This window comes from Eucyclogobius newberryi, unplaced genomic scaffold (assembly GCF_026437365.1).
Source record: "Eucyclogobius newberryi isolate DKJ021-1_F unplaced genomic scaffold, fEucNew1.0.hap1 SCAF_18, whole genome shotgun sequence".
NCBI lineage: Eukaryota > Metazoa > Chordata > Actinopteri > Gobiiformes > Gobiidae > Eucyclogobius > Eucyclogobius newberryi.
The window spans coordinates 30,143,211-30,159,402 of record NW_027315812.1 but is presented as its reverse complement, the minus strand read 5'-3'; the positions used below and the strand labels follow the sequence as shown (position 1 = coordinate 30,159,402).

General features: G+C 42.7%; 1 protein-coding gene across 1 annotated transcript in view; it reads right to left on the bottom strand.

Moving 5' to 3' along the window:
* sspo (SCO-spondin) overlaps positions 1 to 16,192 on the bottom strand; it is a 391,282-nt gene that overhangs the window by 9,628 nt on the left and 365,462 nt on the right. The window contains exons 109-113 of the mRNA XM_072450444.1: positions 15,730 to 15,776; positions 13,931 to 14,095; positions 10,183 to 10,298; positions 10,039 to 10,137; positions 7,294 to 7,389 (exon numbers count right to left, since the gene is read on the bottom strand). Coding sequence (XP_072306545.1) covers positions 7,294 to 7,389; positions 10,039 to 10,137; positions 10,183 to 10,298; positions 13,931 to 14,095; positions 15,730 to 15,776 — 523 coding nt within the window. The remainder of the gene's footprint in view (positions 1 to 7,293; positions 7,390 to 10,038; positions 10,138 to 10,182; positions 10,299 to 13,930; positions 14,096 to 15,729; positions 15,777 to 16,192) is intronic.

The window sequence follows — 16,192 nt, the reverse complement described above, 5'->3', positions numbered from 1 at the left end:
CTGGTGGTTGAGTGGTTAATGCGTCAATGCACCTTTTCTGGCAGGCTCCATGTGCAGGAGAAAAGACAGCACCAACCCAAGAATAGATTTGTAAATGAAAAGATACCAGTGTTTCAATCTGCGGTGGGCCAACGAGGCCCAGCCCACCCGGGCATACAAAAATCCATCCATCCATCTTCTGCCGCTTTATCCGGGGCCGGGTCTCGCGGGGGCAGCAGTCTGAGCAGGGACTCCCAGACTTCCTCCTCCCCAGACACTTCCTCCAACTCCTCCGGGGGGATCCCGAGGCGTTCCCAGGCCAGCCGAGAGACATAGTCTCTCCAGCGTGTCCTGGGTCTTCCCCGGGGCCTCTTCCCGGTGGGACATGCCTGAAACACCTCCCGAGGGAGGCGCCCAGGAGGCATCCGGAACAGATGCCCGAGCCACCTCAACTGGCTCCTCTCGACGTGGAGGAGCAGCGGCTCTACTCCGAGCTCCCCCCGTGTGGCCGAGCTCCTCACCTTATCTCTAAGGGAGCGCCCAGCCACACGGCGGAGGAAACTCATTTTGACCACTTGTATCCGCGATCTCGTTCTTTCGGTCACTACCCAAAGCTCATGACCATAGGTGAGGGTAGGAACGTAGCCCGACCGGTAAATCGAGAGCTTTGCCTTTCGGCTCAGCTCCCTCTTCACCACAACGGTCCGATGCAGCGACTGCATCACTGCAGCTGCTGCACCGATCCGCCTGCCGATCTCACGCTCCATCCTTCACTCACTCGTGAACAAGACCCCGAGATACTTGAACTCCTCCACTTGGGGCAAGGACTCCCCACCCACCTGAAGAGGGCAAGCCACCTTTTTCCGGTCAAGAACCATGACCTCGGATTTGGAGGTGCTGATTCTCATCCCAGCTGTACAGTGAACCCTCGTTTATCGCGGGAGTTACGTTCCAAAACGAACCCGCAATAGGCGAAATCCGCGAAGTAGAAACCTTTATTTTTTTACAGTTATTATACAATGAAATACTCCATAAAACATTGAAGCTCACGCGCGCACCGCTCTCACCGGCCTCTCACGAGCGGCGCCGCTCTCACCGGCCTCTCCCGGAGCTCACACGCGCGCTCTCACCGGCCACGCATACTTCAATTTGGCAAGGGGTTTTATGAACGTGTACATATTAATCCATAACGTTATTGACACACAGGTAGAGAAGACGCGGAGAGACTGTTCAGAGAGAGAGAGCCAATCAGAATGCAGAACACAATGCATGATGCAAATCCGCGAAGCAGCGAGACCGCGAAAAGTGAACCGCGTTATAGCGAGGGATCACTGTACAGAGATTTCGGGAAACAGAAATTATCAGGGAAAAACAAGGAGCTTACATGTTTACATGCACAACAAAAGTCTGATGATTATCTGACTTCTGGATCAGATTATCGAAGAGATATGGTGTGCGTAATTATTACTATTTGTTTATTTGTTGGGGACAGTGCAAATTAATGAACATACATGATACACGTGCTGTAGACATGCTGGATTGTTGCCATGGGCTCGTGTCCATCCTTTATTCCACATTCACTCTCACAAAATAAAATACCAATTCATACACCGGCGTGCATGGACACAAAAAGCAAGGTGGTTCAAATGTGTTGCCCAAGGCCCACAACAAAATGGATTCCTGCCACTGCAGCCCAGCTGCTTTCATCCCAATACAAACAGGCCCAACCCTTCTAAGCTTCCGAGAGCAGACAATATTTAGCAAAAAATGCAAGATAACAAAGAAAGATAAATTGTTAAAGTTTGAAAGGGTCACTTTAAAATGCATTGTATTTTTTCTTCCACCTTTTCTATTAAAAAAAATCAACAGATTATGTGACCTTTTGATGATTCAAATATTGCTAGCTATCTGTTTTTTTCTGGCCATTTAAATGTGCCCTGTAATTAAATCTGTCCTCTAGGATCCATGTAACAATATATGGATTAAATATACTTTGGGCGAATCCAAGAGTGCTGCTCTTGCCATTGACCTGGTAAAATAAATTAGATCTGTTAATACCCTTAAGAAGACAATGCTCAAATAATCCACATTTTCCTTGAATTGCCAAACTATGTATGTTAAAGGCTTCTCCATGTGTGTTTAGCCACAGGACATTTTTTCTTCTCCATTTTACCACTTCTCTGCTTTAATAAGTACAAAAAATGTGGCATGAAAAGCCATTTAGTGTTGTGATCAGATAGGAGCACACTACCACATGATCTCCTTCATCTGCTCACCTCCGCCTGACCTATCACCATAGCCACTCTGCTGACAGCCTGAGCTCTGCTGGAAGACCAAAAATAGACATTCTCCTGATGTAATGGAAGTCCACAAAGCAGCCGTGGAAGGGACATTATGAGGAGGACGAAAAGAAGACCAAAAATAGCACCGGTATGGAGTCCAATGTGAGCAGCTTGAGCTCACACCAAAGAAATCACTCCAAAGCAGAAGAGCACGGACAGAGCCGAGATTTTTAGGGGACCAGGGTGCTCTGGGGGGTGTCGAAATTTGACATTTGAGACCGCTGCCTTGAACAAGACACTGAACAAAAATATAAACAAAGCACTTTTGTTTTTGCTCCCATTTTTTAGATATGATAGATTTTAAATTTAAGATATTAAACTTTTTTTTTGTTTTTTTCTTACATTTTTTAAATAATAAACTTAAAAAACAGAAGAGGAACATGACCAGAGAGCAAGAATTCCAAAAATATAAGAATATACATCAACTAAACATCCAAAGAAATAAAAATCATGGCACATTTAAATTCAAATAAAGGTTCAAATGTTTCCATTTCCAAATTAAGTCTGAATGTCATTTTTTCCATTTAATTGTGATAGGCTTTTTTCCTGCCGCCAAATGTAAGTATGAAAAATGTATGTATCAGTGTATTAGTTTGTTGTGTCCATGACAGGTGTTTTGAGGCCCAAGTACAAATGAGAGGGATGGCAATGTCAATGTCAAAAACAGTCTGCAGTGTATTGTTAATTTCATTTAAATAGTTTTGAGGAACAGGACACTCCCAAAACACAGTTTCTCTGACAGTTAGCATTTCCCTGTTAATAATGGACACTTTGACTTGTTGTTATGAAAAATGTGACAAGGACTTTGAACTGACGCACCCACACCTCTGCTGCTCAACATGGCTTTAAAATCATCGTTTGACCCATTTAATCTCAAAGAGGAAGAACAAGGGATGCATAAAGAAGGAAGACACAAGTCTGGCAACACTACAGGACCGAAATAAACAAAGTTGACGGTCCACGGGTCCATTGGAAAACAGTCCGTTTTCCATGAACTAGCGAGGCTAACATGGCTAGCAAACCTGAGGCGGAGAAGCTCTTTTCTTCCTCGCCAGAGAAAGGGGCTCCCGCCAGCCTAGATGGAGATTCTCGGAAGGGGGAGAGAATAAAACTAATCTGTAGTTATTGCTCAAGATTTCCGAACTAAGACCCATAATGCAGCGTGATATGGAGTATTTTAGAGCCAAGGTGATAGCTGCCATGGGCCTGGCCGTATCGGCTGCGGTAGCTGAGTTGAAAGCAGCGGGAGTAACCCATGGACGAAGTCAAGCAGTGTTTTTCAGATGATGCGGATGATCTGTAGTCAGTAAGGGCCGAGATGGAGGCGTTGCGGGCCAGCTTGGCGACACTGGAGTCGGGGACCAACAATATGAAAAATAAGATCCTGGATTGGAGTCCAGATCACGTAGACCTAACCTGAGGGTTGTGGGCGTAGAAGAAGGAGAGGAAGTTTCCTTCCTCTCCTTCTTACATACAGAAAACATTTTGGAGAAGATTATTCTTGAGCTTCTTTAAGGCTTGGGAGTGGAAGTCCCCTCCATCACAATCAAAAGTACACATCGCCTGGGAAAACCAAGACCAGCAGCTGATAAACCACGAGGCCTGATAAAGAGGTTTCTAAATGATCGCATGAAGGAACACGTTTTGAGGGCTGCAAGGGTTAAAAGAGACCTCCAGTACAAAGGCAAGCATGTCTTCTTTGCTCCAGATATTCCATACCAGGTTCGTCAACAAAGGCAGTTTCACCACATCTGTGAGGAGCTCAGGAAGAGAAAACTGAGTCATGGGTTCTCTTTCCCGACGACTCTTCTGGTGACTTTTGAAGGTAAAAAAAAAAATGCTCAAAACACCAGGAGAAGTAGAGGTGCTCCAATGGACGATGCAAAACGCAGAGAACTTAACAGTACAAGAGATGGAGTCACCAACGTGGGGTATGTGAGTTCAGGTTGTGGTCACGTATTGATTTATTTTATTGGAAATTGAAAATACTTGCATAGTGCAGCAGGGGGACATGGTGAGCCAGGGAGGTTATATATTCACTTATTTCAGAGGATTGGTGTCATTGGGGCCTTTCATTATGACTGGACTTCCCTCCCCTGTACGATCTTTTTTTTTTAATCAGGTTTTGGGTTCAATGCTTGTTTTCAGCATGAACCCTTTTGTTTTATTTTTTACCCTTTCAGCTGTTCTGTTCCTATGGTTCTTGTATAATATTGTTGTTCTCCACCAGAGGGACTAAAAATATTCAATAGATATCAACTGTACGATCAATGCAATCAACCCAATGGCATCAGCAGTCTTACAAGTAGCATCTTTCAATGTGAATGACACAATTTCTTTTACAAAAATTAAAACAAAAGTATTTGATATTTACAAGAGGCCCATTTGAATGACACTGAACATCAATAACTAACGAAATCCTATTATTCTTCATACAAGGGCAAATATAGGAGGGGAGTTGCCATTTTGATTTCAGCTTTTGAACAGTTCTGAATGTAAGAATAAAGAAGGCAGATCTGTTCTTGTTAAAAGGAATATTAATGGAAAGGTTTTCACTCTTTTAAATGTGTATGCTCCACCAGGGAGTGAGATCACTCTATGCTGATGTCACGGACCTAATTATGGCTTTTGGAACATTCGCATTCAGCCTACATTAGATGTGTCAAACTCAAGAGGCACTGGAGGAACAATAATTAAGAATGTTCTGTATCTTATTGAATATAGGATTGATTGACATCTGGAGGGAAATTAACCCTCGGGCACGCCAGTATACCCATTTTTTCGAATCCACATACAAGCTATTCGAGAACAGACTACTTTTTTGTTCTCCATAAAGACAGATCTAAAATCACTGAGGCAGATATAGGCACAATAGACCTAAATGATCATGCTCCTATCTACATCTCAATTCAATTAATATTTGTAACGCCCAAAATCACAACAGCGGTTGTCTCGGAGGGCGACAGTGAAAAACGGATTACATTCCCAATTGTTTCCACGCTGTTGCTATGGAGATTATTATCACAGGCAGCTCAGTTGAGAGATTGTGGAGAGAGGAATGTAAGAAGGCTACATAATGCTTTGTGTTTTATTACAATCAGTCAAATGTTCACAGAGAAATGAGCCGAACAAGGAAGTGAATTACGCAGAGCGTGGACATAGGAGACAGCATTTTATAACCCGTCCAAACCTGCTTACAATGAAATGAGAATTTCTTGATCCGGCTCAACCCAACCTGCTATGTGCGTGTCCTGTATCAGGTGAGACAGAGCGAAGTTTCTCCTCATCTGAACCGTTCTCTTCTCAAATATAAAACCTTTCCAGGTTAATATAGATGATTTATACCTTAAGAAAATATCTAAAACTCATATACATCCCCAATCTGTAACGCTAGTTTAGAAGTTTATTAGTTACGATTTTGCCAATTTCATAGAATGCACCAGACCTCGCCCTCAAGTTGCTATACTCCACCTCATGTTTTGGCATAATCACGCCTCTTGTTTAGAATTCAGCTCAAATTGATCTGGAAATGAGCTCCACTTTGCCCAGGTTAACGCTACCTCTGAGAGCTCCAGCGTCCACTTTTGACTTAAGAAAAGTACCCGTTTTTGCAATTGTGCCACTTTGGTTTGCAGGGTAGAGAAATTAGATTATCTCATTCTCCGCCAATGTGGCTCGGCCTTCCAGTTTGCCATTCTTGGATTTCAAATAACTAATTTCCGCCAGGGCTGCATCTATCCTTGTGTCCACTGTTTTGGTAATCCTGTCAGTAATCTCCCGTAAAGCCGCTATAATCACTGGGTCCATCTCACTCCGGGTCTCCTCCTCTGACGAGTCTGATCCGGAGCTGGAGCGAGAGGGAGCCAGAGCAGAGGCAAAACTTGAGCCTGAGCCTGGGCGAGCAGAGGCCGGAGCCGATGGGGAGCTACCTACCTTAGGTGTAGCATTGCCAGCCTAGTTCTCGGAGGCGTTTTCTTCTTATTTTACTTAAGCCATGTTATCAAAGTAAGTGTCCAAGCTCATTATATGTCTGCTCCCACGTAGAAATATTGAATCTTCCCAGGTGAACTCGTAATAAATATGGATTTGACCGCAGCCAGACAGACACATCCGAACTAGGCAGCCATCATCCCGGAAGTCTGAAAAGGAGTCTTTAAAGGCAAATATCGGCAGCAGGGCATATCAGTTCAACTAGTCAATGTGCGCCATCAAAACCTCTTCTATAAATAAAAAAGACCCATACCTCTCATATATTTTCAAAATCTGTCTTTCTGAGCAATTACCGTAACATTAATATTATTCATCCCACCTCAAAGGCCAATCTGAAATCTGCATTTTGCTTTATTGGGGAGGTCTGGGGAGTCAGAAAACCTGTCAGTATCTGATGTGATTTCCTAAATGGCCGTCGAAGTTGCTGGATATTGGCAGGAACTGGAACATGCTGTTATATACCGTATGTCGAACATGGCCAATGGATAACTTGTCTGGTGACTATGCTGGCCAAGCAAGTGGGATGTTTTCAGCTTCCAGGGATTGTGTGCAGATTGCAGTGCATTGTCAATGGCACAACAAGGAACATGTCACCCATGACTATGTGAAAAACTATAGAGAATCGTGGAAAATGTTTTAACAGTAGCCATATGGACAATGTTTTAGAAATCAAGACGTTTCGACTTCCATCCGAAAGTTATTACTGATCATTTCAAATGAGTGGTTTGAGCAGCAGCATTTATACTGGCCCAAATGGAGGAGTTAGAAGTCAGGTGTGAGTGAGAGCTGGACTCTTCTGCACAGGTGGAACATAGAGCCACGAAAAGCGAGTAACATTTTTCATTTGTGAAAATAAAAAATGGAACATGCAAACCTTTTTTATCACGTTATATCAGCTCTGTCAGACCTTGTTGTGTGGCGTTTGTGAGCTCCACCTAAGTGTGTGTGTGTGTGTGTGTGTGTGTGTGCTGGTGGCTCTCACCTCTTCACAGTGCAGTGGCGGGCACCTGAGCTGGCACAGCGTCCTCCCGTTCACACAGCGACAGCTCCTGCAGCCCTCCTCCCACTCAGACCCGGGCTTCCCACACAAACACAACAACACAATTAAAAACAGACAGACAACTGCCCTCCTAAGGCCAATTCAGATTAAATCCACAGGTCACTGTTTGTTAAAGGGGACATCAGTTATGCAAATATGTATTTCAATTTGGGTTCTAAAATGTTGTGTATGACAATCTGCTGCTTGTTACAGTGATATATGCCCAGGGACCTACAGCTTACACAATGGTCACATTTTTAGGGGATTCTTTTTTTGATTTTCATAACGTTCACTGTTTTAGAATTTTTAAAAGTTAAAGTTTGCTTTTCCTATAAAGCAAACTTTAACTTTTAGCCTAAACTTGCTCTGGGCCTGTGTTAGCTCACTCTAACTGCCTTCATTCTGGTCAGAACATATTACATGGTGCATGTTTCTGTCATCACATAGTGGGCGGTGCGGCGCAAGCCCATATTGAGTAAAACAATGTGGCATAGAGCACCAATTAGCACAGGCCATTGAAACAAATACAATCTATGATTCATCTTCCAGATCTAATTCCATGGTGAGGATCCCAGTCCAGTCCAATCCTAATTACTTACATGTTATTGAAGCTTTTTGCATAGTAATAAGTCTGACCAACGTGAGAAAACCTACTCCTAGATTAATTGCAACAAAATTAGAAAGTAACTTTGTATTTGATTTTTTTTCTGTGCTTCAAAGCACCCCTAAGGTTTAGGATCTTAGGATTTTTAGTTATCTTAGGTCAGCCAGGTTGATTAAGCAGCGGCACACGATCTCCCGCTCCCGTGTGTCGGCTCTGCCTTGGGCCGGCCCGTTGAAGAGGTGCTCGGACAGGGCCCATAATATACTATACGCTACAGTTAATGCACCCACATGAGGCTGGGGGCGAAGTGCAGACTATAGACTGTAGGAAGGAAAAGCTGCATGATGGGGCTTTTGAAGCATGACATTTGAAAGTGCATTGTGTTTAACAGTGAATCTCATGCACCTGATGCATGTCTCCTCCTGCCGCCAACCTCAAAAACCATCACTGCTCTGTTTAGCCGTGTGTTGCAATGTCTCTCTCCCTCTCCACTCCTTCACTCTCTTTTGTCCTACTGCCTGCCCCATGTGATAGAGATTTAAACCTTGTCTGTGTGCAAAGTGGAAGTCTTAAGTCAGAAAAAAAAATTGACAAAATAATTAACATATTCACTGCAACAGAAAAGCTTGTACAGGACATTAAATGAAATGCAGTGAACATCAGGGAGACGAGGATGTGAGGAAGTCTGGTTACACCAGGACGGACTCAGAGCAGTCAGAAGTGGCAAGGTTTAGCGCTGCTATTTTTATTGCCTTAAATGAGACGTGGACCATGGAGCTGTTGGTCAAAACCCTGACCCAGGTGAGAGACATGAGAGCAAGACAGAGCGGGAGAAAGGAGGAGAGATAGCAGGTGAGAGAGGAGAAAAGAAGCGGACACAATAGAGAAATGCAGAAACAATTGGATTGGTGTTTGTGCATACGTGCGCAGGCACCGGTCTACGGAGGCGTGAGAAGGCGCGAGTGTATGCATAGTGTTTGGAGCTTTAACAGTTTCAGGCCCTGCCAGTCATGGCCCATGCAGTGGTGTTACAGCTGTAGAAATATGAAGAATGATAACTGTGAGCATATGACCTGGTGTCAGACAATGATTCATTTGCATAAACCTATAATAAGGCTGCTTAATAGATAATGTGAGGCCAACCCATGGACTGTGAGTGTGTGCGTGTTTTATTTTAAATAAGGCTGATGGTGCAAGGCTTTGTGCTGTCATTTTGCCCATGGCGCATTTCCCTCCTCTTCTAATGGGTCTTCAGTAAATAACCCAATGCTTTGAACAGGAACCACGCAAACTCAACTGTGCAGTCTATTTCTGCAACAATTCAAACTGTCTGATGTCCACCACAACACACTCTGATAACACTGCTGTGGGTGAAAATGAATATATTCATTATCACATTGGTTGGTTAATAAAATTGAATGGATTATTAAAATAACCTTTAGAAATGTCTTATCATATTGGCAAAAAAGATAAAACACAAAACAAAAAACATCAACATCAGAAATAATTATGTCAGTATTTATTAGATTTTGTGGCAGGTGATGCCACAGACCATGTTACAGGTCAGATCTTTGTTGTGGCGAATGCATGTTTTAGCATATTGCATTCTATAAATTAAATACCTATTATATGATCTCTCTGGGTGGAGTCTGTATGTCCTCCCCGTGTTATCGTGGGTTCTCTCTGGGTTCTCTGGCTTCCTCCCACCGTCCAAAGACATGCATGTGTAAGGCAAAATTGGCAACTCTAAATTGGCCCTAGTGAATGTGAGAGTGAAGCGAGAGTAAATGGTTATCTGTGGGTCTATGTCTATCTCTGTTGGCCCTGCGACGAGTTGGCCACAGTCCAGGGTGTACCCTGCCTAATTTTTGAAATAATACAAATAAATGAAGAGAAGTGAGCACAAATAGGGGTAGGGGAAAATTCTGTGTTGTGCCTCAAAAGCAGGACAACACATGCATGAATCAATTTAAATACAACTCTGAGCAGGCTCAGGATGACAGAACACATTATAACAAGGGCAAATGTTTATAAGTCTAGTATGTCCCCTATTAGATACAAATAGATAGAAATTGTGAGTGTACCTGGTGCATGACGTCCCGGTGGAGGCAAGGGCACAGGGCAGGGATGACACATTGGCCTGTCATATTGTGACGGTACATGCCATCCTGACATACACAGCCCTCTGAGGGTAGGTCCTCAGTGCGTGGGTCCTCAGTGCGCAAGGCCTCAGAGCCGTGGCTGCAGCGGGAACGGACAGGGCTGTACATGTCCAGGCAGCTCCTCTCACACAGGAGCTCGTCCTGAGAGCCACTGCGCTTCCACTGCTCTCCCACAGGACAGGCTACAAGCACATTCAAAGCATATACAGAACTCTGAGCTGTAGGCGGTGTAGACCAGAGAGCAAACATCTAATAACAACAGAAGTAGACATTGACTAAATATCAATAGAAACAAAATCACAGCACATTTAAGTTAAGTCCTACTTAGTTCAAGGCTTCTTTCACACCAGTACCGCAACACTCTGATTTGAGGTGAAATACAGTAATTTTTCAGGAACGTAAACCCCAACCTCATTTTTCTTTTGATAATTGTAGCGTTTAAACCATTACAATTTTTTTTTGCTTTGTCATACAAACCTTGAGATTGTTTTATTCCACTCACCGGTTGGTAATTGGAATAGTTTGGAATAGCAGAGTTGCGGGTAACGCGTTAGCTGGTAACACGTTACGCTAATGACTTTAGTTGTGTGCACCCATGTAATTTAGTACATGGGTGCATAGTACGCCTTTTTGGAGGCGATGGTAATGTGGCCGTAAGCGTAAAAAGCACGGCAGTGGTGTTCCAGTTTAGGGATTAAACAAAACATGGAGAGTAAAATCAGATTTAGAAAAATATAGTACACATTCATGTAATGTTTTAGTCTTTATCAAACACAGTTTAAACAAATCAAACATTTCCCATTACATATACTGAATGGATATTTTTAAATGTTGCAAAATGTTGAAACATTTGTGAATATTAATTTATGTCATTTTTCAGTTTTATTCAAGTGTAAATTATGTGTCAACACTGCAATAATCCCCAGTAGCCTGTAGGTGTCACCAATGTACTCCTGCAGTCTAGGACGCCACGCTCAATGGACAACACCCATTTTGAAGGTCCATAATATCTTATTCTTAAGAGGTGTGTGAGAACCTACACTGTAGATCTGTTCTAAGTGGTCCCCTGCACCAGTTTGCCAAGTATCTTTCATTTTTACATCCAGAAGGGTCCGTGCTCCTGGTACCCCGCACTACACTCAATGGACCGCATTAAAGGAGCTGCTCTGCTACGAACGAAACCCTGACCAAGAATCAGGTCATCTGCAAGTGTTTTAGCACCAGGTTCTCCACAAACATGAGGTGCGCACCCTTGTTGGCAGCACCCCAGCCCCGCCACAAACGACTCTGCCCATCGACCCACGCAGGCTGGCTATCCTGGACCACTTGAAGTTACGTCTAGGCGGGATTCTGACACATTCAGTCATAATCCTACAGATGGTAGCTTCGCAATCCCAGAGCTCAGGGTGTTGTGAGCAAGTGCACTGCGCAACTACTGACTGAGAGTCTTGTCGTAACGCCAAAGAGAACTAAACTTTCAGATGGAAGTTTTGAAAAACTCCTTCTCTTTTGTTATAACCAGTATTGTGAAGCTGCGGAGTAAAAAGAGTAACAGTGAAGTGGTGAGCTTGACTTAAATAAACTGCAGGCCTACAACAAAAGCGTTCTGTTGTTGAGCGTCACTGCTCGCGCAGCTCTTCGCAGCAATGTTTTTCATTGCTTGGCGACTGGCCTACAGGTGTTTATAGTATGGCATTGTATTGTGGTAATCTGTAAGCCTTAAAGATAAATACAGCTCAGTCAAGCGCATTTACTTTGCTTGTTAATTTGATATTTTAATGATTATGTGTACATAGCTCTCAGATTGAGTAGGATGGCAATGTCAAAAATAGTCTGCAGTGCCTTGTTAATTTCAGTCCATTATTTTTTAACAACAGGACAGTCCCAAAACAATGAAAAAATGAGCAACATTTTTCAGGGAAAACTCCCTACAGACATGTGATTTTGTGGTCCTCCACTGGGATATACACACACTTTCCCACTCTTCGTCTGTCAAAACAAGGCTACATGCTCTCTCCCATTTGTTTTTAATATATTTAGTATAGGTATTAGATATTATAGTAGATATTAGTAGATATTATTCCCTTTGAAAGTTCTGATTTATAAGCCTTGATAAACATTTCCATCAGAAGGTTATAATGGTCATTACTTTGTTTAATCTCTTGGTTATAATATCTCCATTTGTAAATATCTCAAAGGATTTGTTCAACATATCAAAGCTTTTCATTTAATTACCTTTTACAATTTGGAGAAAAATGTTTATACTTTTTGTCATCCAGACTTTAAATTTTAGATCTGTGCTCTTAGGGGTAAAACGTTGATCGTAAGACAACACGTTTAAGATTTTAACATCTTTGTTTCGTTTTGATCAGCTCCTTCAAAGCACAGATTTTATCAAAGGATTCGTAACTTCCTCCAAATGACTCAACTGTTGGTCATATGCCAGTAAAGCTTGTACAGGAACCACCGGCAAGTGGAAACACCACTCTCAATATTTTTCCATTGAGCGTCAAACAGCACAGCAACACTCTGATTTGAGCCGAAATAAAGCAATTTTTCAGATAAGGTAAACTCCAACCTCCTTTTTCTTTTGATATTTGTAGAGTTTTGAAACGTATTCAATATTTAATGCCTTGCCATACAAATCTTGAGATTGTTTTATTCCACTCATCAAACAGCCGTTTGGAGAAATTGGAAGAGTCTGGAATAGATAAAGAGAAATCTTGGCAAAACATACATTTTAGTTTCAATCCTTTGATTTAGATTTAAGTATGGGATAAAGGTAAACAAAACAAAACATTAATAGTAGTGAAAATAATGGTATATTTCTTCTCTCAAATTGTTGATAGTTCATTATGGAGGACCAACGCAAATACTGTATCTAAGAGATTCTTCCATTTAAATGCGTAAGGTCTTTCTAAAGGTCAAAGCGGGTCGCCAAAAAGAGAGAATTTCAGTTATTTGTACATTTAATTTGTATCCGGACATTGGACAAATTTATGCATCACATTAGGTAAGGACATTTCTGGCTTTGTCAAATATAATAGACCATCACCTGTGTAACAGAAAATGAAGGGGGCATCCTTTTGGGGGGCGCAGAGACATGCCAAGGGGGCACGAGACATTTGGGGAAATGTGTGCACAGTACGCGTGACAGACAAACAAGGGCTTAATCTCTAAATACAGAGCGCAGTGGAGGAGTGTGTCAGCCGGCCCCTGTGCCCCTCATACTGTCTGCCCCGGGGTTTGAGTCACAGCTTGGTTTTCTATATGCGCAATATGCGCTCTGTGCCTCCATCCTTCCTCTGTTCCTCCTCCGTCCCTTTTCCGTCTGTCTGCTTTCCCTCCTCTGTCCCTCCACACCTCTGTCTCTCCTCTGTCCCTCTTCTGTTCCTCCACACTTCTGTCCCTCCTGTCTCTCCTCTGTCCCGCCACACTTCCGTCCCTCCTCTGTCCCTCCACACTTCTGTCCCTCCTCTGTCCCTCCACACTTCTGTTCCTCCTCTGTCCCTCCTCTGTCCCTCCTCTGTCCCTCCACACTTCTGTCCCTCCTCCGTCCCTCCACATTTCTGTCTCTCCTCTGTCCCTCCTCTGTCCTTCCTCTGTCCCTCCTCTGTCCCTCCTCTGTTCCTCTGCTCAAGCTTCTGTCCTGGTTCCCTTTGTGCTCATCTCCTCCCTCCCCTTTTCGAGTTGAGCTCATGACGCTCATTTGGCAATAAAAACATATGAGAAGAGAATGCGTGTTCATTCACTTCCTTTCCGTTTTGATCCCATGCTCTTTTAGTGTAAAATGTGAAAGTAAGTGCAGACGTACCACAGTCAAGGGTCTTGCATGCGCGGGTACGCTGCAAGGGGCCTTCACACAGGGCCCCTCTGTACTGGTTTAGCTTCATGACGTGTCTGCTGGATGTCTGCTGCCCTGTGCCACAGCTCACGGAGCAGGGAGTCCATGAAGACCAGCCAGACCACTCACAGTCCACTGGAGGAGCAACATGGAAGGAGGAGAAGGTTAGAAACAAGAACAGATAATTCAATCCTGATTTCTCAACATAAAATCACAGCTAAAATCTGCATTCACTGGATCCTTTTCAATTTATTTTTTATAATCAAATCATCAATTTGAAATTAGTTTAGCACTTTAAATACATAAGTCCAGCTAATAGAATCAAATGCTTTCTCAGCATCCAAACTAAAAAGTACTGTTTTTGTATATGTTTGACTATATGTAAAGATCTTCTACTTTATTTTGTGTTTGTCGTTTGTTCTTATCCTGTTTGATCATTGTGGAAATGGGTCTGTATGAGGCACAATCCAATTAGTCCTTCACTTCTTTAGCTATCAGGGATATGATGGGTTAATTTCAACCAGGAGGGGTCTGAGTTTTCTTAAGTGCCCAGTTAAAATGTGTTAAAAGGAAAGGAATAAGGGTGTTGTTTAGAGCTTTGTATCGCTCTGAGGTGAACCAATTTGCTGTGAATATGTGACTGATTGTAATAAAACATGGAGCATTTTGAAGCTAAAATACAGGTCTACACCAGGTCTGTCCTCGCTCCACAATCTGCATGTGTGAGCTGGTTTTTCTGCTTCCTGCACATCTGACCAATTAGAAAAAGTGGACCAGTATTGTGCAGGCTGGGACAAGATTTTGGGTGAATGTGATGTGAATGTGTTTCGCAAAAAAACGTCCCTCTCTGAGCTGAGCACATGAGTCTGCACGGTCCAGTCTGGTCCAGACCGCAGAGTAACAAGTGTCAAACACCGGAGGTGGAGGTGTCCAGGAAAGAGCTTTAAGAGCCGAGTTTACATGAGTGGGTAAAAATAACCACATCAAATTTTATTGTATTCATTATTCTATTCTATATCATTTGCATTATTTATGCCCATGAAGGTTGTTTTATTATGATTACATAATTTATATGGGGATAGTAACACGGTTCCACTGCACTAGTTTTTAAGTTTACAGAACGCACCAGACCACGCCCTCAGTTTGCTTTATTCCACCTCATATTTTGACATAAGCAAACCTCTTGTCTAAAATTCCACCCCATGCTGACGCAAGGTGTGGAATGTTCAAGGTGTGACGGAATGAGTTAACACTACCTCTGGGGGCAAAATACGGCCCAGAGAGTTTTTATTATACAAGACTTGTTTTGTCTTCTCATAGCAATACCAAAGTCTAATATGTTCCCCAAGTTAAGTGTTAATTGTACCAGTGACGTGCATTCAGGGGAGGCAGGGGAGGCAGTGCCTCACTTGTCAATCTTGGGAGGAAAAAAAACGTTCTTAAAAAATATAATTTGTGTTAATATTTGTAATCTGGTATGTATTTTCTTGTGTCTTTCCTTAATCCAATATGGAATAATAATTTTCCTGTTCAGATACCGGGAGGCACGGGTTTGCTGGATGTGACTTAATCTTAGTGTTAAAATGCATCAGAAGCAATGCTGTTGAGGGAAAAAACACCACGACCGTGATGTGAACATAATTTAATAAAATGCCTGATGTATTTTTTTTTTTTTTATGGAACCTATATTTATAGGTGTTAACAGACGTTAGAACCAAACATTTTTTTAATCTGCTTTCCTCCCTGTAACTGGCATAAATATCACTCACCATCACAATCATCAGAGGTGCAGTTAAAACGTCCAGCATCACACACACTGGGAAAAAAACAATAGTATCAGATGTAATATACACATGAAATATTAAAGCTTTCACTAGAAGAGAGAGACTGTATTAAATTACTGTTATGTCTTACAGAATGTCTGGTCTCTGTCACACGACCTGTGTGATCCCTGAGGGCCAGTCTGACATATCTTGCCTTGCCTGTTCCCATCCTCATTTCTGAGGGTCAGGAATTATGGAGGTGTCGACCAATTTCCTCCACAGACTCCTTTGCCTTGCAAAGGTTGAGCAGTTCCCAAGTGCTCAATCTTTTGCTCTTGCTATCAATATATCCTTCCAGAATATGGGTACAGACGTTTTGGGCCCTGATGATAAGGCCAAAGGACTGTAGTTTCCTTCTCCTTAGAATTGCAATTAGTTGTGGCTGTCCCCATTTCCTTCAAGACTGACT